The sequence below is a fragment of the Calonectris borealis genome, chromosome Z (genome assembly GCF_964195595.1).
Source record: "Calonectris borealis chromosome Z, bCalBor7.hap1.2, whole genome shotgun sequence".
Lineage (NCBI taxonomy): Eukaryota > Metazoa > Chordata > Aves > Procellariiformes > Procellariidae > Calonectris > Calonectris borealis.
The window spans coordinates 71236265-71262262 of NC_134352.1; the positions used below are offsets into that span (position 1 = coordinate 71236265).

Here is a 25998-nt window from a genome sequence, read left to right on the forward strand (position 1 = left end):
CTGGTTGTAAAAGTACGTCACGTAGATGCTCACATACCCAAGAGTTGGGCCACTGAAGAACATCAAAACAACCAGCGGGTGGACCAGGCTGCTAAAATTGAAGTGGCTCAGGTAGATCTGGACTGGCAACATAAGGGTGAATTATTTATAGCTCAGTGGGCCCATGACACCTCAGGCCATCAAGGAAGAGATGCAACATATAGATGGGCTCATGATCGAGGGGTGCACTTGACCACGGACACTATTGCACAGGTTATCCATGAATGTGAAACATGTGCTGCAATCGAGCAGGCCAAGCGAGTAAAGACTCTTTGGTATGGAGGACAATGGTTGAAATATAAATATGAGGAGGCCTGGCAGATGCTCCCACAGACCTGACAAGGCAAGCGCTATGTGCTCACCATGGTGGAAGCAACCAGCGGATGGCTAGAAACATATCCTGTGCCCCATACCACTGCCCGGAACACCGTCCTGGGCCTTGAAAAGCAAGTTCTATGGCGACATGGCACCCCAGAAAGAATTGAGTCAGACAACGGGACTCATTTCTGAAACAATCTCATAGACACTTGGACCAAAGAGCCTGGCATTCAGTGGGTATATCATCACATCCCCTATTATGCACTAGCTTCTGGGAAAATCGAACGATACAACGAACTGTTAAAGACCACACTGAGGGCAATGGGTAGTGGAACATTCAAGGATTGGGACACACATTTAGCAAAAGCCACCTGGTTAGTCAACACCAGGGGATCTTTCAATCAAGCTGGCCCTGCCCAATCAAAACTTCTGCGTACTGTAGATGGAGATAAAGTCCCTGTCGTGCATATGAGAAAAATGCTGGGGAAGACAGTTTGGGTTACTCCTGCCTCTGGCAAGGGAAAACCCATTCGTGGGATTGCTTTTGCTCAAGGACCTGGGTGCACTTGGTGGGTGATGCGAAAGGATGGGGAGGTCCGGTGTGTACCTCAAGGGGATTTGATTTTGGATGAAAATAGCCAATGAACTGAATTGTATGATGTTAATTGTCATATGATATTGTATATCATCATTTCTATGGTTGCTATCAATGGTATTGCAGTAAAAATTAGCCAGATTAATGAAGAATGAACTCTGAGCAATGTGCAACGATGATAGAACCAGACAAGTGCAGCAATAATGGAATCAGAACTGGCTTCAGGATACAACAATCCAACACCACACACCATCTCTCCTGCCCTGAAAGACTGTTATGACAGATGGAGCTCAAAGTCATGGACTAAATGAACTCAATGGACATCTTAGAGGGATGACCCATAGACTAAGGGAATGATATCTGTGTGTATATATCAAAAGACGAAAAAGGTGGTGGTGATTAATTGGAATGTATTGGAAAATGTGAGACCTAGGCATGATGTAGATGGTACAGAATAAGGGGTGGATACTGTCCTGGTTTTGGCTGGGATAGAGTTAAATTTCTTCCGAGTGCTGTGTTTTGGATTTAGTATGAGAAGAATGTTCATAACACACCGATGTTTTTAGTTGTTGCTAAGTACCCTGCTAGTCAAGGACTTTTCAGCTTCCCATGCTCTGCCAAGTGCACAAGAGGCTGTGAGGGAGCGTAGCTATCACAGATGGCCCAGCTGGCCAACGGGGTATTCCATACCATATGATGTCATGCTCAGTATGTAAATAAGAGGCTTGGTCCAGGAAGTAGTGATTGCTACTTGGTTATCGGTCAGCGGGTGGTGAGCAATTGCACTGTGCATCACTCACTTTGTGTATTCTATTATTATTATCCCTTCTTTTTGTGTTCTATTAAACTTTATCTCTATCCACGAATTTTACTTTTTTTTTTCCCAATTCTCTCCCCCATCCCACTGCGGGGCTGTGGAGTGAGAGAGCGGCTGTGTGGTGTTTGGCTGCTTGCCGAGTTAAACCACAACACATGTAAAGTAGTTTTCAGAATCTTTATAATCTACCACTGTCTGTAATGAACATCTGAAATAAGGAGGATAACTAATACAGCTGTGCATATAAAGTGCCATTTTGAGATAATGTGTCATTTGTCACCTTTATTGAAATACCTGCACTGTTTCTTTCTCTTACCAGAGAGACCCAGCAACATACTTTGTTACAAAATAGCTGCTAATAGATTATTTTTCCCTGATTACCTTCCTGTATGTCTCCTGCTTAGCATGCTGTGGTCTGATCCTTAGTGAGAGGTATTCCTTGAATTTGAGGGTGGTTTAGTTGGACTTGCATAGCCTGGAAAATACAAAGAATTCCTTCTTGGATGGTGCAATTAAATCTCTTTTTTTTTTTTTTTTAAACTTTTCTACCTCTCCCTTCAGTACTTAAATTCCTCTAGTTCATTTGTGAAAGTAAGGTTTAAATTTATCTCCTGACCTTTAAGTTACATTTCTTTGAATGCCTAGAGATGAGATCTCTTTCAGTCTCTCTTCATTTGTCATTTTTCTGACATGAGTAAGAAAATAAAATCTTTTGTTGAGATGAAAGCTATTTTAGCTTTTTAGGTTTCAATTCTTCCTGATAGTATGTGAAGAATTTTAATAAAAAATGTCAGTTACTTATTTTTACCTTCTAAACAGTTCAAAGGCTTTCAATCTAATGTATTTTGAAAATAAGCAATGAAGTACAGGAATAATGTATTTAAAGCACGTACATTTTGTTTGCAAAAATGTTAAATGATATCATTCCAGTAGAGTTAATATTGTTAGCAGCTATTCTATTCTGGAATAGAATTACATAATGTAATATAAAAAAAAATTTCCAAAATTGCCTTTTCCAGATCTGAGAAGGCAATTTTATATGTATTCCATGTGGATGGTTATGTTTCATTTTGTGTTAAGAACTTAGGTGCTGAATACAAATTAAGCACCTCATAATTAAAAGGTAAGAACATAATTATGTTTCTGTTGTCACTACTATCATCCAGTTGAGTCTAGTAAAAATAAGCACTGAGCACTATGAAATCACTTCATTTCATCAAGAAAGCACATGTCACAAAATGTGATGAGAACCAGCATGAGTTCATTGATGGCTTATATCAAAACAACCAGATTTTAAGAAGGGTTTAGGAAGGAATCACTCCTTAGGTATGCCTGGTGCAGGAGGCTGGGTTGGTTGGTAATACTGAGACTCGTAGATTGCTGGATATTAAAGTAATCTCTCATACTTTTAATTCAGGTAATTTTATAGTAGAAAAATAGTGTAAAATCCAAATGAATGAATTTAAGGAAGCAAGAAAACGAGTATCATTTATCACTTTTGCTTTTTGATGCATACAGAATATATAGACCTACTTGTGCAGATCATCAAACAAGCAATTCCATCAATTCAATGCAGTAACTTCAGTAACCTATAATAGTTAGCAGACTTTGCTTTTTTCTTCATTATCTACTTTGCGAACATCTTGAGGAAAAACCTGCAAGTTTCAGTTTATACTTACAGAATGCATTTTTACAGTACATACTTACAGGCATGGTTGATAGCAGGCATTTATTGTTGAAGTAGCTACTTTTTAATAAAATCACTTCTATTGTGATTTAAGTGAGTCTGCTTAAGTGAGTTTTTAGCTTGGGTAAAACTGCCTTGTTATAAGGAAAAAAAAAAAAGGTCAAAATACATTGTTTTGAGAATGTTACTTTCTTTAGATTATTCCTTTGAGAAATTTCAATATCTTCTGACTTTGAACATGTGCTTGAAACTTAAGAATACCGTGTATCCTAGCTGTGCTAAAACGTGACTAGCTTAAAAATTTCTGAAGAAGTGTAGTTCTATGTGTATGGTAGAACTTTTTTAGAGGCTGGTGGTTAAATTTTTCATATTCTTTCGTGCGTGCACACAGCGTTACATGTAGATAGCTTTTGCATCTACAATCAAGTATGCTTCCTCTTTTCTTTGCGGTTGTTATCTTACAGCTGCTATGCGTGAGTACCTAGAGCAGGTAATTTAGTGCAGTCTGTTTTCTTCTTTGCTGTCAGCAGTACAGCATGGAGGAAGAGGTTAAATGCATGGAAGGGAAAGGAGCCGTTGGAGGAAGCAGGCAGCAGGTGCAGAGAAGCGTGAGAGAAGGGACTAAGCCTGAGGCAACTAGAAGCGCGGGTAATTGAGGATATAGAACAGAGAAAAGAAAGGTGAAATCAATATAATCTAGCAGGGGCTCCTAATTTATGAGGATCTGTAGTCTCATGATGAAAAACCTAGAGACAAACCTAGGAGATTTATGTCAGCTTTGCTTCCTTAATGATCAGATATGACATACTGGCAACACACCTCACTGTTTTTCTCTGTGGTGTTCACAGAGGATAACACTACTAGAAACCAGGAGAAAATATAAAGGTACATAGGATCTTCATTGGTATGGAACAGGCAAATAAAGAACAGCTGTGTGCTATTCCTGTATCGAACAAGAAAGAAGCACACAGTGAAATTACAAGAGATAATGAGAAATGTTTTTCATACTAGTTAAATTGTAGGAATGCAATTAGAGAGTCCTTTGAGTTCCAAGAAAACTATTAGACAAGTTCATGGTCCATCAGAAGCTATAAAGCAAGGTGGTCTATGTCCAACCTCTGACTAAGGACGTCCTTAAACTGCTAGAAGTTGGGAGAATATAACCAGAAGTACCAGCTGTCTTTTAAGCTCCTGTTCTTTGCCAAGAAGAAGCATTACTGAACTAAATAGACCTTCAGTGTGACCCAGATCAGTCTCATTAGGCTAAAGGTTCTCTAATAAATCTCAACTTTACAGATTTTTACTGTTCCCCTGCCCCTCAGTATGCTTATGAAGACATTTATGCCAAGTCTGGTGTGACCATAACATGGTGATTATTGAGCAAGATGCGGCTTTATCAGACTACTTGGAGTTGCTTGCTTTTTAAAGTTGTTGTAAAAGTCTCTTCTTCAGGATGGCTATTGACTGACTGTCATTTCATTACCATAGGAGTTTGGCAGGAGTAGAAATTTAATGGTCCGGCTGATCTTAGAGTCAGACAAGAACAAAACTGAACTTGGAAGATCCTCTGTTTCATCTCCCTGCATGCAGGCAGAACTGAGTAAATATTAACCTGCTTTGCTCTTTCCTGTAGCCCAATAAGTTTGTATATATTAATTTCCAGTGACCTGTTTTCAGAGTGTATTCCACTGTTTTACAATATCAAAGCTTTTTGTGAAATTCAGTCTAAACAATTAAAATTAAGACTGACTTTTTTTTTTCTTGTTTGTCGTTAGCCGTGGGGAATGGTTGATCACAGTTTCTGTGATCTTGAGTGAACCAGACACATACAACTTTTCCTCATAGCCCTTACTGTGTTTTTTAAATTTTTTGTTTTAACTTCTTACGATTTTATAAATGTTACAATAAATTTTGCAGTGACATCCTGACTCTTCCAGTAGTGAACTGAAGAAGTGCTCTAATGAGTTTGTCTTGAGCATCTAAGGGGCTAAATTTGATTTCATTCTTCTGTTGTTTTGGACATTTGACCAGTCGTAATGTTTTATTCTACTTATGTTCTGCTAGATATTTTTATTATTTCAGTTTGAAGAACTGAAGTGTACTAGGATAATTAAGATAGTGATAGAGAGATTTAATAAAGCCAGTGTAAAAATACGCTTAAAAATGCATAGGTTTTGTTAAGCTGTCTCCCTTCCCCAGTCTCTTTCTCTCTGTCGCCCACCCACACATGCATGTTTTTGATTTTTTTCCCCATAATAAGGAATTATATTGTCATTTCTGGTTATAGCTTAGTTTTAGGAAAACTGAGATTTAAAACTAAAACAGCTGAAAACATTTCATGTATCATAAAGGACCTAATTAGGCTGCAGAAATAGGTTAATAGGTACATACTCAAAGGAAAGGCCTTCTTATTTTCAAGTATTTTGGCATGAATAGTTTGTCATTGTAATTTCCTTGCCAATTTTTGGTCAAGAACTGGAGTTCTTTATCTTTCTTGCTGGAAGTCCATAACCTTCAAGGTTTCCTTTCTCTCTCTGGAAGCCTTCAGAAATTCTGAGGTAAAACTGTAGAAGAGTAGCTGAATTTCCATAAGCAAAAATAAATCAAACTACTTGAAAAAGGGAAAAGTAGATGTAAATTACAGAAGGAAGTGATATTGTGAAACAAATGACCATTGATTCTATGAGTGCTGATATCAAAAGGAATGGCAGAAGGCTCTTGTGAATCACAGCAGAGAACAGCTTTTATGTTCTGGGTATACTTGCAGATAAACCAGTATTCAGAAATGGTTAAATTTATGCCTTCTGCTCCCATTGTCAGTAATCAGACAAGATTTGCAAGAACCTTTATACCCAGGGAAAAAAACAATACTGTGAAACTCTTGAAACAATGAAAGGATTTTTGAATCATGCATCAGAGCCTTCCCAGAAGAGGGAACTCAGCTCATGTGGTATCTTGAAATTACTCTTTAGCTTTACCTGTGTAGCAAAGATGTAAACATTTTCTATCTTGTAGCACGTTGATGAAGTTAAGATTTTAAATGAACACATGTGATCAAGGCAATCTAAATGGTACCAGAGTATTTTGATTTGCTAATTAAAAAAAGTGCAGGAGGTGGTCTGCCCTGATTAGTTCCCTCTTTATGCTTTGCCAGATTTTGTGTCTCTTGAGTGGGATGCCGTATAATGATTTTTGAAGCTTACAGGGATTCTTCTGTACGTGACAAAATAAAGCCTGGGGCAAGGTAAATAGAGAGAAGAAAGAACAGAAGGATAGACAAGAGGGAGAGCAGAACAGGAAGAAAACTCACACACATCCTTTTAATTATTAATATGAATGCTCTCCTACATGTCTCATTGAGGCTTGGGCTGTGGATGTGTTACAGAAAAAACTCATAAAGGAATATGAAACCTGAAAGGAAAGTGAATATGCCCAGTTATGGAACTATTTATTTTTGCATTATCATTCTTATCTAGAAAGATGCTTGAGTGATGTCTTGCAGTGGTCACGGAAAGTTAAAGCTGCTGATTCCCATAGCCATCAGATTTCCCGGTTTTGCTTTCATTGGCACAGCTTCATCTGTGGTAGTAGTGCTGGCAATACTGATGGAGGCTGCTGGCAGCCCATCTACAGTGTCTCAGCCGGAGTATCATCTAGTTCCCTGTGAGCAGAGTTGGGAGAGAGAGTTGGAGCAATCAGATGACATTGTACTTCCTGTGTGCAAATTCTTTTTCATATCAGCATGATGATTAATTTCATTTGCAGAACTGGATGATATGTATTCTTAGAGACATTACATGCAAAATTTTAATCCCTTTTCAAAATTCCATTTTATTGCTATGTGGATATTTTAATATACTTAATTTTAATTTGATGCTTATTTCACATAATGATAGAACATGGAAATTATGAAAGACCAGTAAGAATAGGGTGGGGGCTGCCTGTGAACACAAAGGTGTTCCAGTCTGCAGGATCCTTAGGCTCATTTGAAATCCCTAGAACAAAATACAGTTTGTCTGTGTTATGCTCATTTTGGATAATATACGGAAATAATAAATAATTATGTTGATGGTTCTTGTGAGGAAAAGCTATCATGCTGACTGCTGTTTCCAAAGAGACAAAATACTAACCAATTAAGGGAGTGGGGTGACTAATAACAAAATCCAACAATTTATTGTTGGATTTAAATTATTTATTCTGTGTATTCTATGGGGGGAGAGATACAGTGTGTCAAGTTTTCTGACAGCATAATTCTGTTGAAGTTGGTTGAGTTGTGCCAGCAAAGATTTTGGTTTTATAATCTCAGCTACTGCAGCAAATAAATTTAGTTCTTTTATGAGAAAGTTCAAGTCAGTAGCAGTTAGTATTCCCCGGGCCTAATTTTCCACCTCATAAGTGAAAACAAATTTAATTAGAAAAGGTGAATTTGGGAATTCTGCTGGTAGCAGATCATCTGCTTATGTATGGCTTCATTGAAAAGTCTTGTCTCCTGCTTCTCCTCCCTTTTAGCATGTTCTGATAGTAGTCACTGCACCGAGAGTGCAGTGTATTTCAGCTGTGTGCTTCAGGATTTTTTCATTTTACACTGTGTTTGACTTGGTCTCCATATTAATTTTCAAATTTATGCATAAAATAATAAACTTCAAGTGAGATAGGGCATGGATGTGATTGCACCATTTTTTTGGTGAATACAGTAGTCTGAATTTTTAAAATATTGATTTGATTGTCTCTCCTTATCTTGTGGATAAGGACTTTCTGGATGTGTGATTCTGCTCTCCATGGACACTGAGGTTGTGGCTGTTATTGCCTCTTCCTTAACACCTTTGCCTTACAGATTTCACAACTTGTCTCTTCCTGTCTGTTTACCCCAGGGCTTTTTTTAGGGATCATCTGAAACTGGTCCTGTAGTCTTTAGTTTGTTAATTTTTCCTCTCCCTTTCCTGGTTTTAGGGTGGATTTGTTTGTTTGTTTATTGTCACACTGCAAGGCACAGTAGGAAGGTAATTGTCTATCAGATGTACTATAGATGTTATTATTGATCACATTGTGCAGTCATAGTAGGATGTCAAATTGAATTTTAAGCTCTTTAATGTTGCTTCACTGGTGATGGCTGCTAAGTGATGTACCCCTACTGATATGACGTACCCTGGGTCTTGTTTTGGGGTTCTGAGACTTTGGAAATTCCTGAAAGTTTAACTAAAAGTAGTTCGGAAACTTACTTAATTTATTTTTGAGTAGGTTGTTTAAGATGTTATCTTTGACCTGTTGCTTTGTCATTATACATTTTCTCTGTGGTTGGATGCAGGTACAGTCCTAACAGTAGTGTCTGTTTTGTGGCAGAGTGAAATGTGCTCTTTGCACCTGAGACTTGTCAGGGAAAGCACCAGACGTGGCTGAGGGTCTGTGCTGCAGGCATCTGGCCGTAGCAGGGTCTCCAGCTAGGCCACCCTGAACTCAGATGTAGAAGGAAGGAAAACCCTGTTGTCTCTGGTGCTCCAAATAGGTGACATTTCAAATGTATATGTGTGGATCAGTGTCATTTTGTGCTGAATCTCTGTTTCACTAACTGCAGAGACTTCTAGATCTTCACATCTTTCTTGCAATCAATTATTACAGTTCAAATGCTTTCAATTTTATTTTTGAGTACACTATGGAGAAACTTCAAGCCAGCTTCTGTGTTTGTATCCTTAAAATTCATACTTCTGCTTTGTACTCTGACATTTTGTTACCAGCATATTGTTTCCTTCTGTTTGGGTGGAAATTATGTGTAGGTACAAACAACTCTGATATAACTGTATGTGGTGTATTTTTTCAAGGTCATACAAATTGGGCTGTTAAAACATAAACTACTTTCAGTTTGTATGTAGAAATATCCTTGGAAAGAAGAGGAAAGAGAAGCATCTAAAATAACCTATTTTAAAGGGTATATCTATTTTGTCCCATTCCTTAGTTTTCTTGATTTGATCCACTGTATATTTAATATTTGAAACTTCATTGCTAATAAAATCTCTTATTGAGTACTTTTTTCTAAATATTTTCACTTTCCCTTTTCTCTCTAGGTGGAAGAAATTGTTGATATAGGAGCATTTGCCCCGGAAGACATTCATGTTCCCAAAATCTATGTGGATCGTCTGATACAAGGAGAGAAGTTTGAGAAGAGAATTGAAGTAAGTAGCTGAGCTTCTTGGTCACAACATATTTCAGCTTGGGGTGTATTTTAGAATTTATAGGGTTTTTACTCTAGCTACCAAGTCTTAGCACTGAGAAAATAGTGTGAGAAAGACCGGTCAAGTTTTGCTAAGTACTGGAGCTTAGGTAGGTACTTAGGTAGTTAGTAGTTAGGTGGGGGCCTGAGCATTGAGCCTTGTTTCTTATACCTCAGCCTCTCTGGTTCAGTTCCTGCGTAATTTAGAGCAACTGCCTGTAGTCCTGGATGACTTTAACGCAGTTGAAAATTTGATAGAAAATGCTACTTCATTCTTCTTCCTTCTCTCAGTTCACCTTTGTGGACACAACAAGAGGAACACCTAGACTAAGAGCTGACTTTGACAATTAGATACTTTCTTTTCCACTGGAGAGCTGTTGACATGGGCACATAGGGCCAGTCTCAGCCCCTTTTGTGCCGTGTATTGAATTACGTTACATTGCAAAGGTCCTGGAACCTTTCTTTCCTTTTCTTTAATCAGGAGCTTTTTTAGCCAGTGCCATTTCTGGTCTGAGTAAAAGATGTCAATAGCTATTAAAAATTGCAGCAATAATATTCCGTTACTGAAAACATCCAAGAAAATGATGATTATGTAGTTGTTCTTCTTTGTTTCTGTGGCTTTGCCTCACTCGAGCTATGTCCCTATATTCATTTTGGTGATGTGACAATGCTCTTAAAGTGCAATTGAAAATTCTGTATTTCTCCTGTGTCTCCATACTCTGGCGGTGGGAATTACATAAAATGTCATCAGAAGAGCTGGTGGAGGGGGAGATATATGACATAAGGAAAAAGCCATCTCGAAAAAAAAAGTGCAGAAAGAAATTGTCATAATTAAACTTTTATTATTAAAATCAAGTCACAAAGTCCTAGAAAGTCATACAAGGCCTTTTCTCTGCGTAAACTCTTTTATGAATGTTAAGGTTAAAAAGCTTTTTTCTTCCCTATCACCTGTTCATTCTGCAAAAGCATATTGCATGTTGTTGAGTATTTGACTGGAAACAGATGTGTCAAACCTCTTTTTTTTTTTCTTTTTTTTTTTCTTTCTCTGGGCATGTTGTGTTAGACTGCAATTAATAGCCTGTTTCCTTCTTCTGAATGGATGCAATATCTCACAGAAAAGCTTTTACTTTTCATGGGATAAATCCATTTTGCATTTATTAAACTGCTGTTCTTATTGCAGTTTGGCAGTGGATGAAAACGTGACTCTCTGTCCAGGAAAGACCTTTATACAAAACCTGATTTTCTTTGGCTTGGCTGCATAAGTGAATACACCTACCTAGTCAACTGCCCCCTTCCCTATATGCTTAAGAAAAAAAGGAAGGGCGGCAGAAGGAAGGAAGCTACTATAAAATGCACAGCAAAGTTGTAACAGAGATTAATTTTGTTTGTGTAGTTTTGTAATTCTGGCAGTGGCGCCTGTCATTAATAGAAGTATAGGAAGGAAAAGGCAGATTTATTTACTCTTCCATAAAAGATTATATATGAAGGAAGTGGCTGTACATATAAAAGCATTGAGTATGATAAGTGGTAGAGGAGAGATGAGAAATAAAGAGAATAAAGAGAAGCTAGTCTGTCATAGTTCTTACTGGCTTTAAATAGCCCTTCCTGCCTAATTTGGCTGAGATGTGGTCCCTCTAGTGCAAGTCATATTTTCTATCCAACTTTCCCTTTGCTGCAGATAAACCCTCTGTGATTTTTCTTACATTTTCCATAACTCCCAAGTGAAGCAATTCTAGGGAGAATAGCCAAGGCAAAAAAGAAAGCTGCTGGGAAATTCAAGAGGATTGATACTGCTTCTGACTGCCTAAGAGGAAAGTCACTCCCAACATGGGGAAAAAAGACACTGCAAAAATTCTTTTGTGGTGATGAAATGGAACAGAGGATAATTTTGCCTGATATGTTCATTGTGGCCTGAAGTAGGACAGGATGTGAAGACGTATGGGGGTGCAGGACATGATGTTGCCTAGAGCAGTTTTATATGCATGGGAGAGATGCGCAAAGAACATAATCTATATAAACAATAATTTACAAAAAAGGTCTTACAAACTTCTTGAATGTCACGGCATTTTCACCTACATGTGATTTAGAAAGCATCAACTTAAGGCCAGGAAGTCTCAGGAAACAACTTCAGGCAGATTTATGCAAGATTATACAGATTTATGTTTGAAAACTTAGTTGCTTAGCTCCCAGTATCTTTAGATGACTGGCATTTGTCTGTCTGATGCATATAAATCTAGAATAGCAGCATTGAATTGAATGAATGCAGAAAGAGAGCAGTATTTGTATTTTAGGCTGACATTTTACAAATCTATTTAGGGATCTCTGGGGTAATGAATCTCAGACTTGCTAGTATTTGCATAATGCTCGGTGCCTTCTTAACCAGTTGTCTATGTATCACGTACTCTCTCAGCCTTGGCAATATAGACAAAGAAATAACATTTTGCTCTAAGGCTATCATTGAGGATATTTGATGACTCCATTGGCTTAGATAAGCTTGAAATGATAGAATAAAAGGTTGTTTTTTGTAAGATGGTTAAATAACGTTGTTCTTAGACCAAGTATCTCAGTGCAATCACAAATCAGGTTTTGTGTCTTAAGAAGCAAGAATGTGGATTCTAATCTTTACTTATGATTACTTCTTTTGCAGCGCTTATCAATCCGAAAGCCTGAGGACTCAAAAGCCAAACAAAAACAAGGAGACAATGTGAGGGAGAGGATCATCAGACGGGCTGCTTTAGAGTTTGAGGATGGCATGTATGGTATCCTTCAGCTGTGCTATAGGTTAAAGTGACAACTCACTAGAATAACAACCGCAGCTGTTAATTACCATGTCATAGTCTTTCCCAGAGCCAGGGATTCTCTCATTTTCATAACACCCTATTGAAATAGATGGGAATGTTAAGACTTAGGGTACCTGGAGTTTTTATCCAGGCATATCTGGAGAGTTTGTTAGCAGTTGACTGTTTTGCAAGAATTTCTTGAAAAAGTTACGCATGTGGGAAATGAAGCTTACTAGCACTGTGGGTTTTTTATCATGTAAAGCATTTGACAGAATGCAATTAGACAGTCCAAATGGCAAAATAATTCATCACAAATATGTGGCATCTAACTAAAAATGGAAGTGTTTGGGAAGAGAACAGTTCTAATCTAATCATAGTACAATGATAACTTTTTTTAATTTACTAGTTTGCAGAAAGTGTGTTCCTGTTTGTGCCTTAACCAATTCTCTTCAGCTAATCTGGGTATTGGAATCCCACTGCTGGCCAGTAACTTTATCAGTCCAGACATAACTGTTCACTTACAGAGTGAAAATGGAGTCCTGGGTTTGGTAAGAATTTATCCTAGTCACTTACTGCAGTGTACTTACCTTGCAGTGGCTGGGTTTTATTCCTCGCCCACCCCCAACTTGATTATAATTTTACTAAAAATCATATTCAAATATATGCCATATTGCATGATCATAAAATTCTCATTGTAGTGCAGGAAAGTTCTTAAGAAAATGTTCATTTCAGGATTGTTGTGCTACTTTATTAAGTACGTTTTTAAGTACATGTTTTGCTGGAAGGAGTCAGAACCTTCAGTAGTGTGCAAGACCAAGCCTTGTAAGCCTTATCAAACGTAATTTTAAATAAAGCTTAAAGTGAATATTATTTTCACTGTTTGTATGGTTTTATGAAGTTGCACCTACATACCCTTTTCTGAAAAACGTCTGTCACTTTGGTTAAAAACAAAAAAAACTAAACCAAACAAAACCCCCACTTTGTTGTTATTTGGTAATTCTAACAGCCTTTAGCAATATGTCCATCAGTCCTGGTATGTTAGTTGATGTAAATTGTGGCTTGTATTGTCAGGGATGTTGTTCTGCTAAAGATAAAAAAATGCATGTCTGTGATGATCTGTTTTCAGTAATAAGCATTAGAAATAATAAAGCAGTTATGAATTGTATCTCGAAGGTATTTTAATATAAAGCTGACATATGTCTGTGTTGTTGTCAGGGTCCTTATCCACTTGAAAATGAAGTAGATCCAGACCTGATTAATGCAGGTAAAATCTTTTAAATAACTTTAATTTATGGAATGAAAATGATGGTTCATTGTTAATCTAAAAATTTTCTTTTGATTCAGTATTTGAACCCAGACTCCTGTTTTATTTACTTATAAATATAAATGTATTTGTCTTCTTTTAAGTGAAGGTTGTTTTTGATCAACGGAGATGTTTAATATTCTAGTTAAAGAGCTTATGCTTTGATGTATTTTAGTAGCTACTGAAGGAAACTCTCTTCCAGGCCAGGCAGTAAAGGGTCAAATCTTCCTTTTCAGAAGTGAAATTGTTTTATGACGCCTATATGCGAATATGGATTTGTTTTCCTGCTACTTTTCACCTTGTGTCTTCTAGAAAATGGTTTTCAATTATTTATGTTTGGGACATGTTTTGAAATGTCCTGTGCCTAATGGCCTGGTTTATTCCTGGCTAGTGAGTTGCCTGGAATGCAACTCATTTGCATTTGGGGAGGGACTGGTAGCCAGGGCAGGGGGACAGAGCTCCCCAAACGGCACCTGGCACACTGGAGGGCTCTGCTGTGGGTGGCTGCTTACGCCACTTGAGGGGAGGGAATGCTAGCCCTCACGTATTGGTTTTGCCCAGCTGTTTTGGGGCATTTCACCTTAGAAGCAGCTATGCAATGTAAAAACTTAAGCTTTTTACGGTTTAGTGCATCTGTCTGATTTCTGTTTTCTTCATGGAAAGTTGTGCCTGTGTCCGTTCTCTGTTTCCATGTAAAATTACACCTACATATTGTATTGAGACAAACAGGAGTAGGCCTTGGCACCTTATAAATTCTCGTTGATGTTAATGGTATAGACCCATAGCTGACAGTTATTTCTTCATATGGAAAACCTATGCATTTTGTATTTTTTATTTATGTATACATATACATACATACACATATATATATGGGTGTGTACATATGTATCTACGTAGACAGTACCTTTCTCAGCGGCTGTTAGCAAGTACAATTAAACTTTGAAAAGTCAAAGGAGATAAAGCATTGACATCAAATAAGCTTTTAATTTAATATCAGGGTGCAGTCCAGCAGTTGTTCAGTGACTTGAAATATTTGCTACCTGGCTTAACTAATTGTTAAATATCATACTTCTATGTTATTGCCCCTGTTTCAGTATTATGTTTTAAGTAAGGAGTGATTTAAGGCCATCTTCTGATTTGAAATAAGAAATTATTAGGGAATTGAGTCCAACATTTCACCAGTAGCTAGGTAATTGTTGTGATACACTGTATAAAGGAAAATGTCAGAGGCACATGAGAGCTGTGTTAATGCTTGAGCTGAAATTGGGGTGGTTTTTTTTTTTTTAATTATTAAAGATGTCACTGGAAGGAAAAAATTATTTAGAATAAAAAACATTTACTATAAAAGGTGAAATTATATGCATGAACATTAGAACTTAAGTTCTAATATGGGTGCATTACAAATGAACAGAGTGACGATTGGAAAAAAAAAATACTTGATAAATACTCTGGAAAATCACGGATTTTATATGGATGTCAAGATGATCTTAAATTGTTATTTATGGTTGCTAAATGTTTTTGAAGAGATAACCTTGCAGGGATGAAGCTAACGTAGGAGGTCAGAATGCAGCATGGAAATAAGGTTATTGTAATATTGGTAATTCAGTGTTAAGCACCTTCACATCTTCCTCTGAAGCTACAGTAGACAGGACACAGGAGAGGCGAACCTCAGTTCTAGCATCAAAATTACAATTGTTATCATTGCTGAAACATTCAGAAGATGCTAAATCCCACTGACACTTAGTTGGATTAAGACCATTCTAGGTGCTTTCCAGCCAAATTTATAAAACGATGTGAAGAAAACAGAAGCTAAATGGCAAAGGAATAGGATTTAATTCTGTACACATTCATCGACTGGAATGGTCCAGTATCAGCCCCCAAAGTCCGCATTTTCAAGATACACTCTCAGTTTGGGCTTTGGTCAATTTTTTATCTGCAAATGTAATTGCATTTCTCTGAAATATGTATAGTTTTTTTGTTTGTCCCATTTTCTGAATGTCTCACATGAAGTTTATCTTCACTGTAATCAAAAAGTAGACTTCTATCTTACAGCAGAAATATTGTAGTACTGTAGTACTGACTTCCTGAGAGCATTTTCAAGAAGTGGGTAGTATGGTGCTCTTGTTACATTATTCTGTGGTCCTCAGCCTGTGTCTCTTTCTTCTCAGCATTGCCTTAGCCTCTCCCAGGGTTCTCGCTCCAAGTTGCTGCTTGCAGGCCATGTTGTCTCTCCCACTGCCTTGGGCGAGTGCGTGGTAGGGAAACACAGTTCAGGCAGTTTCAACAGGCCTGGATGTTAGCATGGTGAATTCGTGTGATCTGACTGCAAGACCACTTGTATGACCTTAATTCTATACTATTTTGTGTGTCAAAATTTAATTTCCATACAATGTCTTGGCATATAATATACATCACTGAATAAATTAAAGCAGATAACTTAGGTCTCTATTTTAACTTTTCTACAGTGTTTCCTTCCCTTTTCCCATCCTCTTAATCTTACTGTCTCTTTTTCCCTGTTTTCTGGAAACGGTTTAATGATGTCTCATTTCTCTTCCCCTTTGTTGTTACATGAGCTTTTTCTTCACAATGTCATCTGGTGCTAAAGTCTTTTGTATTTTTTTTCTCTCAAGTTTCCCATGCTTGGTTTATAATTTCACCTTTGGCTGTGTTTCTTATGCCTTTCGAGGCACTCTGTACACATGGTTGTTGCTTAGACAGATTCAAAGTGCTGGCAGGAGAGCAAAGAGAGCGCTCTGGACAGACTCCTTAAGACACTTCCATGTGTGCTCCATTGCTTGACCCAAGCACTGTGCAGAGAATGGTACAGCACACAGAAGTACATTTTCTTGTGCACTTTAACAAAGCAAGAGTAGTCTAGTTCTGTTATTTATTTTTCTGTATTCTACGTCATTATCACTCTAGACTGTTCAATCTGGTGTGCTTGTTCTTCCTTGCAGTCTGTCTCATGAAGATGCTCCTTCTCTGTTTCAAAAGAGAGTTACCTCTTCTTCTGTGGATAGAACAGAAAGCTGAAGTCCACAGAGATTTCTTAGCCTCTGGTGTCAGTGATATCTTGCCTGAAACTGCTGGTGTCAAAGAGCAGGCAATCCTATCATTAAAAACTGTAACAAGCTGCTTCACAATTCATTATGATTGATTAGGTTTACAGGTGACATAGTAAGTGTAATTAGGTCCATAGTTGTACGGAATCCAAAGGAATTTCATAAAAACCCCTTATTTCTTGGTTAATAGCTGTGACTTCATTTGTCAAAGAGACAAAATACATACATACTATAGCTTATTTCTTTTACAGGTAAGGAGACAGTCACGGTTCTTCCAGGTTCTTCCTATTTCTCTAGCGATGAATCATTTGCAATGATAAGAGGGTACGTAGCAACACAAACCCTGATTTCTTGAAACATGAAAAGAATAAACTGAGTCAGTGACTGAATTCATTAGTAATTCTTCGAAATGTGTTTAGCATTTAACAACCTGTAAAATGATCATGGACTTAATCAGTGATGGTTTACAGAGGATTAGGTCTAGCTATTGGAAATAGAAAAACACTGTAACTAATAGATACCGTAGTGATGTTTGTGTCTACCACCAGCTGGCCATATATAAACACATTTCCAACTATGTTTTCACAACTGCTTTTTGGTCATTTCCAGGTATCTAATCTGTACTTGCACTCTGTATATTCTCTTTGCTCAGCTTGCAACCGTGATCCCCATTCCACCTCCCTAATGGAAATTCACTGTCTGCACCTGTTTTTTGTTTGTTTTTCAGGAAGGAGGTTGGATGCAAACAAACACTAAATCCTAATGGCTCTGAAAAGATAATGAGTGCATGTAAATATGTGAAGGAGTGCACTTAAAAGTATGAGTTCAGAGCATATTGACTGTGCATGCAATTAACCAAAACCAGACAAAAGTAATAACATTTCTGAGGCTCAGTAGGCAGAGAGAAAAATTTGCATCACCGATACATCTAGAGGGGAAAAAAAACGAACTACATGTCTGACAAAATGGTTGCTACCTCTGTGGTATGCCACCATTTTTATATTCATGTAATGAGAATGTGAACAAAAGCTTGTGAAGATTTGTGGGCTGTTACTTGAACATGATATGCTAATTACACATTTTCTGTTGCCAGAGGCCATGTTGATTTGACAATGCTTGGAGCTATGCAGGTGTCTAAGTATGGTGACCTGGCCAACTGGATGATTCCTGTAAGTAGGTGTTTGTGCTACTGTCAGTGCACTATATTTAGGATAATATAAATATAGCTGAGGGTCAGGCAAAGAGAAAAGGGCTGAAGCAGAATGGGGGTTGTGAAGCTCAAAGCATTAAAATAGAGGGTATGTGCAGCTTTAAGGTTAACAGGTTTTCTTGTGTACTGCTGGCACGAAGCAATCAATGATCAGGAGTCAGCCCTCTAAAATTACGCTTGTACTAAGCATTGTGAAAAGCTAAACATGATTTATGTAAGCCTTTTTCCTTCCTCTTGGATCTGTGCCTTTCAAATGTCACCTTTTTTTGCTGAGGACTGATGCTTTTTCTTGAGAGTGACAACTCTTGTATAGTTGTACTGGGAGCAAGAGTTTGAAGGAAGGTGTAAAATAGCATGTAGCTCATCATAAAATTATAAAAAAAAGTCTGCATTATTTTTCTCAGTGTTCCTGTCAAAAGATCACAGCATTGCCATTTTGAATACATCTAAAAGGAAGCAATACTATTGTATTTACCCAAATAGTCCTGCAGGTTTCAACCATAGAAATATAAGCTAATCCCAGTATTATTTAAACAGCTGATGACATTAAGCCATTCTTTGAACACAGTTTATGTTTTAACATTAAACAACATGTGTATCTTTCACATGGTTTACACGTTTGATATTTTCAACAGCTTTCAATATGGTACTTTCTGATACAGTTTGTATCAGAGATGTCTAGAAACAAATTTTCTTTTTAGCCTGGTTTAAGGTAATGAGGTATATTTCTACCTGTCTGAGCAGTGCTAAAGGTCTCAGGAAAGTCTCTGAAAACTGAAAGCTGGGTAGAGGAGGGGAAGAACCCAAATGAATGTTCTGTCTCTTGAAGACTTCTCCAGCAGGCCTGTGAGCGCACAAGTCATGGAGTGTTGGCTGCAGCACAAGCTGCTTTTCGTGAGAGGGACAAAGACAGGGCCTGTACGGGCAGATGTGGGAGGAAGGGTTATCTGAAGGGCTATTCCAGGTGTCTGTGTGAGTGATGGTAGGGAATGTGAAGGGGTTATGGTTAGGTTGGAATATGGCACGTAGGAGATAAATCCATGACAAAACAGTCTTCCTTAGATGTTCTCACAGTACAACCTGGTTTTATGGTCACACAACTGAGAACAGACAGACTAGTGCTGGCTAGATTGTTTCAGACCCCACTGATACAAGTGCTAGCTTTTTCAAGACTCTTTTCTACTTTCAGTGTCATCCAGTTAATATTGTGAAAAATGAGGTCTGAAAATTAATGCTGCTGTTAGTGCATCCTGCTGGGATCCTGTGTGTGCTCTTCTGTTGCTGTTTTATGTCTTTTGACAGAACTCTGTGTTTTAAACATAATCTGATGGTCAGATATACTGTAGGAGTCCAAGTATCACGTGCATTAAGGTAATACTGGTTATCTTTGCATTGTACAATTCCAATTTCTTTTTTTGTCTTGAGTTACAACGACTTGTCACTAGAATCCAAAATAATGAAACCAGCCTCTATGGAGGAACCCCCCCACACTTTGAAATATATGGGATAAATCAAATTACATTTTTAATCCTAGGTTTGCTGATTGAGCCAAGGCAAAAGTATGATAGTGTAAGTTTTCAAGGAGTTGAAACCTCGAGTAACTAAAATTGATTTATGCATGGCTCTGTATCACAAAGGTATAAGTCACCCAAACTCCAATTATATATTTTAAATAGCTAACTTTAAAAAAATTACATTTAGTAAATGGGGTTTTTTTCAGATGATTGACTTAAATAAACGTAAGTAATCTACACTGTCAGTCCAGTACTGCAGGTATATGTCACTGAGAAGCTGAGTGGGCTATTTTTTCCTTCATGTCAGTCTAAGAACTACTACTTTCTTTTACTGGATGAAGTAGCTCTGGTTTTGTGAAAGCACTTCCTTCATGTTAACTTGTGGCTGTTCTGTCTTATACAAGTAGAAATTACTTGCTTACATACTGGCTTTTAAAAATGATACTGAATTATTATATTCTCTGTCAAAATTTTGAAGATAGACTAGAAAAAATACTTAAAGGTAAGTTGTTATAGTATAAACTCTGGGTTTTTTTTTAAATAGTATTTAGAGATTTTCTTATAGGCACAGTTCAAGATGATTTTAATCTATACATTTTTTTATTTCAACTGTCAGATAAATTCTAGGTTTTGTTTAGCTGGGTTGCCTTAGACTGACATTCTCTTTATACTTTTGCAAAATGAAAGTCACTATATAAACTTGTCCCTAGACTATCCTTTATGTTCAAGATCATTTAACTCCTGAGATTTTTTTCTTTGACAATCCTTTGGTCCTGAAAAAGCAGTGTTAAATGTTCCTGCACCTGGTAAAGCCTTCTGTTTACTCAAGCTGTTTCTGAAAGGCCTATTAGCAAGCAGAAGGGAGTGGGTTGTATTTTAGGTGGGAAGAATTCCTTTGTTTGCTTTTTCGTTGCTTTTGTAAATTGAAGCAGCAAGAGAAGTGCTCTTCAAAATTCCCAAGTGAACAAGTAATAAATAAAGATTCCTGCTCTAAAGTATTTGTAGTAAAGCAGCAAAAATGCACCTCTAGTGATAGCCTATGAGGCTGAAATGTTTGAAAAAAGGCATTCCTGAATCATCAGTGGATAGATGAAAATCCTGATAATCTCAACTGACCATATTGGTATCTCAGGATATAAAATTTCATGCTGTTGCATCTGTACTGAATCTAAAAGCTATTCACTAGAGCATTCATTCTTGAAAAGCAATGTCATGAGCGGGAACAATTCACCACTTGTTTTCTTGCTTGGTTTCGTTTTACTTAGGGTGTGGGAGATGTTTTTGTTTGTTTTGTTTGTTTGTTTTAAAAAGCCCATTGTGCTATATTTCCAGTTTTATTTTTATTTTGACCTGCACTCCCGTTGGCTTTTTCTAGGACTTTCCTGCTCTGCTCCAAAGCTTTTTAGCAAGCAATGTTCAGGGTTGTTATTCATTATAGTATTTGTAAATGGAGTTGCAGGACTTTCACTTTTTAAATTAAAACTTGCAGTTAAAATCAAATGTATTGCCATTTTCTTATGCCAACTTCTGTGGTTTTTCATAGTTCTGGGTTTTTTATGTTTGACAAAATTAATCATGCTTAACAAACATTTTCTAAACATCATAAACCACCTGTATTTATATTTCAAACAACAAAGTATGTTTTGATGTCATTTAACTATTAAATCAAAAATTAAATTTTTGCTTAGGGTACGTGTACGGTTATCTTTAGAGAAAGAGGTGAAAATTCAACTTCTGCTGTATTTAGATAGACTTCAAAATCAAGATAATTTCCACAGATATTTTCGCAATATATTTAGTTGACTGCACAGAGCTTGTTTGATTCCTGTTAGCATCAGTTTCCAAATATATGTCACAACTGGAGATTATCAGAATTATTTCAGTGGTATTTTCAACTTGCTAGTAACATCTGTGTTGAAGCAAAACATTTAACAGTCTAAACTGCTTCTAAAAACTCAACTTTAGCTTTTGTCCTAGACTTAGACTGAAAAAAAGTACAGCATTCACAGACACTGCAGGCACAAATAATACTTACAATACCACAGTGCTTTCAGGGACTAAGCCCTTCACTTCTCTACTAACTTTGTGCACTTTTTACTTTCTTTCAGAATACTTTTTGCCATATAGAAGTTAAACTCATTTTTCTGATCATAATGTTGAAACCCTCTCACTGACAGTTCTTGTGACTTGTCTTTCAAGATCTGAACCTTCAAAAGATGAAGCCAGCATTTTGCATTAATAAAATAAAACATTTGCAAATGTATCTCTTGAAACATTGAAACTTAGATTGTATTCTAAGTTTTTCTCAAAACTGTGCAGACTTACATATTCCTTCCTTCAGTGCTTTATGTTCTCTAGAAGATGATGATTTTAGTTTTGCATCCATATCAAAGGCATTATTTTCCATATCTGGAATTGCTTATTTGGCTTATGAAGATGCCTCTCCATTCTGTTCAGCCCCAAATTTATGAATAACAGCTATGTTTTCAAACCAGGAAAGTATAAAATACAACTTTGGGTAGCTTTTATTTGTCTTTTTGTTACCTTTGAGGTGTAACTTTTTACTAGTGTACACCATATGGGTCTGTGACTTTTGCTATCCTCAGTTGCCTCTCTTACTAACCTTGGGCTGTCTGCAAATTTCTTTTGCAGTGAGTTTGTATTTCCCTGTAAGTAAATATGCCTGATGACACTCCATAAATCCAGCCAGGAGCCTTTCCAATCAGCAATCATTTCCCTTTGGTTACTTTGTTTTGAGTTCTGTTGATCAGATGATTCATAATCTGCTTTACTGATGTGTTATTACTATTCTACAGCACAGATTTTTAAAATGGGATTAACCACGATGTAGGCATTCAGATCTTCCTGCTTTTCCTGTAAAGAAGATGATATGTTATCGTTACTGAAATTGAATTATTTGCGAGATGGATCTTTTTTTTAGTCACAAGATTTGTGTGGGGTGATACAAAGATAGACTTTGCTGAAAGCTCATCGTGTAAGGAAACTTTAAGCTGTGTTTTATTGTAACATTTTTCACTTAGCTTTGCATTTAGGTTTGGTTTAAGTATTTCTTATACGTTGTAGTTTTTGGGGTTCTTGGATTGATGGTATTGGCCATTATTTCAGAGGCAAGTCGTAACTAAACTTCATGTTTTGAGTAAGTACCATCATGAAGCTATCCTTTCTGTCCCACAGGAGCTTGATAACTCTTGAGCTGTAGTGCATGCATGCATGTACTTACTTGCATTTATTATTAGGAACTGAGCTAAGGAGGGCTCATTGCAATAATTACAGCCCTTTATTCGCTCTTATCTACTGATTCCTAATGGAGAGGAAAATCCCGTGAATAAAGGAAGAAGAGCGTGAGAATGTTTTAAGCACATGCAGTAAACAATGCTGTTTGCTTAGGAAGAAGTTACTTCCTAAACACTGACATTTATTGGTAGTTTTATTTCATTAAGCACTACTATTAATGGCTTTTTGTTTTCCTCCCTTTGGTATTTCTCCAACTAACAAGAGGGATTCTGGGGAGGGAAAGGAGAAGGAGGTGGCAAATTTCTGAGGAGCCCCTGGGAACAGAGTGCAGCTGGGAGAAAGTGGCCAAAAGAGGTGGAAGAAAAACACTGAGGACATGGCCATGGAGTAGAGCAGACAGGCCAGAGCAGATAGGAGCCCATGGCTGCTGGGAGCTACTGGATGGAGCCATGTTTCACTTCGTGAGTGAAGGACGCAGATTCTGACCTATCTCTGTCTCTCAAGCTACTCTCAGAAACTGCTGCTAGCAGGGCAGCTTCACTGCATCTACAGAGCAGCAGCATGAGCTCAGGAGGACTACAAGGATGTCGTGATGTTATGCAGGGAGAAAATTAGAAGGGCCAAAGCCCAACTAGAACTTAATCTGGCTACTGCTGTAAAAGACAATAAAAAATGTTTCTGTAAATACATTAGCAACAAAAGGAGGGCTAAGGAGAATCTCCATCCTTTATTAGATGTGGGGGGAAACATAGTGACAAAGGATGAGGAAAAGGCTGAGGTACTTAATGCCTTCTTTGCCTCAGTCTTTAATAGTAAGATCGGTAGTTCTTGGGGTACCTAGCCCCTTGAGCTGGAAGACAGAGGCAGGGAGCAGAATGAAGCCCTCATAATCCAAGGGGAAATGGTTAGCGACTTGCTACACCACTTAAGACACACACAAGTCTATGGGGCTAGATGGGATCCACCCAAGGGTACTGAGGGAGCTGGAGGAAGTGCTCACCAAGCCACTTCCCATCATTTATCAGCAGTCCTGGCTAACCGGGGAGGTCCCAGTTGACTGGAAGTTAGCAAATGTGACGCCCATGTACAAGAAGGGTCGGAAGGAGGATCTGGGGAACTACAGAACTGTCAGTCTGACCTCGGTCCGTGGGAAGGTTATGGAGCAGATCATCTTGAGTGCCATCCCACGGCACGTACAGGACAACCAGGTGACCAGGCCCAGTCAGCATGGGTTTATGAAAGGCAGGTCCTGCTTGACTAATCTGATCTCCTTCTATGACAAGGTTACCTGCTTAGCGGATGAGGGAAAGGCTGTGGATGTTGTTTACCTGGACTTTAATAAAGCCTTTGACACCGTTTCCCTCAGCATTCTCCTGGAGAAGCTGACTGCTCATGGCTTGGATGGGTGCACTCTTCGCTGGGTAAAAAACTGGCTGGATGGCCAGGTCCAAAGAGTTGTGGTAAATAGAGTTAACTGCAGTTGGTGGCCAGTCACAGGTGGTGTTCCCCAGGGCTCAGTATTGGGGCCAGTTCTGTTTAATATCTTCATCAATGATCCAAGTTGGGTGGGAGTGTTGATCTGCTTGAGGGTAGGAAAAATTTCTTCACCGAAAGTGTTGTCAGTCATTGGAACAGGCTGCCCAGGGAAGTGGTTGAGTCACCATCCCTGGAGGTATTTAAAAGACATGTAGACGTGGTGCGTAGGGACATGGTTTAGTGGTGGACTTGGCAGTGTTAGATTAATGGTTGGACTCGATGATCTTGAAGGTCTTGTCCAACCTAAATGTTTCTATGATTCTGGATGAAGGCTGAGGTACTTAACATCTTTGCCTTAGACTTCAGTGGCATGGTCTCTATGGCTAGTGGTAGAATTTGGGAGAGGGCAGGTAGTACCCACCGTAGCAGAGGACTGGGGACTGATTTAGTAAACTGGACATGTGTTAAGTCCACGAGGGCTGACAGGATACATCCAAAGGTGCCAAGGAAGCTGGCAATTTCCTAAACCACCATGCTGAAAGCCTAGTGGCCAGCAGTTCAGTTAACAAGCAGCAGCCTTGGGGATGATTCCAGGAGTGATACTGTTTAATACCTCTATTCCATACAAACAATGTAAACCAAATACAATTTTGAGCAAGAAAATTAACTGTAGCTTTGTGTATTTTTCTGCTGGAGTATAAAATTCATGTTTTGATAGCTATGGTAATGCAGTTAGGGGGCTGACGAAGAGGGTGATGTAATTTGTGCAGGGTGATGCAGTTTCGATACATAAATGTGGATCGTTCTTGGAAAAAATAAATAAATAATCCTTGAATTTTAGAAGCAGCCGCCTTAATTTTTAATGCTCTGACTTGGAGTAGCCAAACCTAAAGGATTAAAGCATTAATAATGAAATAAATTGAAAGAAAATGAGACAAAAATTCTAAGCTTTATCAAAGATTATCTGAAAAGAAGACATGAGGAAACCCAATTCAAATTTAGTAATAAATCTTCTAATTTACCATCTGTAGAGGTCAGTATAACCTAAGGCAGTATAACCTGTAGGAATACAATTTTGTACATTATTGGTTGTTTTTCTACAGAACTTAAAAGTACATCTTCTGCAGTTTTGGATGCTTTGACCATGAGGTGAACTGCATGTTCATTGGTAGAGACACTTTTAAAATGAAAGTAAACTGGCAGAGGCCAGCTGAGTATGCCTGCAGAAGGGTTTTTTGGTTTTGTTTTTGGTTTTAATTATTATTTGTAGTGCCAAACCTGAGAGCAGAGGACTCCACAGCAAGAGCTCTTCTGATTTGAAATTATCATTTTTAATGATGGGAGAAAGGACACGTATCCCTGAATGCCTGAGAGCACTGTAGGTCTTCTCCAAGGAGCCCTGCTGCAGGCTATTTGCCACTTTGCTTGAATAGGAGTGTCTTTGCACAAGGCTTATTTTCATTTTTAATCCAAACACACTGTCTAGTAACTCTCTTCTTCTAGTATTTCTGTTGCACTGAGTGCATCAAACTGTCAGTGTTTTGTTTCAAGTTGTACAGCATTGCAAGAAATTTTGAGAAACTTATTTCAACTATTAACTGTAAAATGAACGAAGCACTACAAATTAGCTAAATTCTGTATGGATAGAAAATATGCAGGTTAATTATGCTCAATGACTGGGTTTCTCTTACAGTAATGCGAGGTTGTCTGATGTCTAGGACATGACTGAGTAGGGCT

The 25998-nt window shown here is 37.9% G+C and overlaps 1 protein-coding gene across 1 annotated transcript in view; it reads left to right on the forward strand.

Moving 5' to 3' along the window:
- Nucleotides 1–25998, forward strand: part of OXCT1 (3-oxoacid CoA-transferase 1) — a 97499-nt gene that overhangs the window by 45558 nt on the left and 25943 nt on the right. Inside the window, exons 8-13 of the mRNA XM_075137862.1 lie at nt 9516–9623; nt 12309–12420; nt 12895–12989; nt 13657–13705; nt 17058–17130; nt 17900–17975. Coding sequence (XP_074993963.1) covers nt 9516–9623; nt 12309–12420; nt 12895–12989; nt 13657–13705; nt 17058–17130; nt 17900–17975 — 513 coding nt within the window. The remainder of the gene's footprint in view (nt 1–9515; nt 9624–12308; nt 12421–12894; nt 12990–13656; nt 13706–17057; nt 17131–17899; nt 17976–25998) is intronic.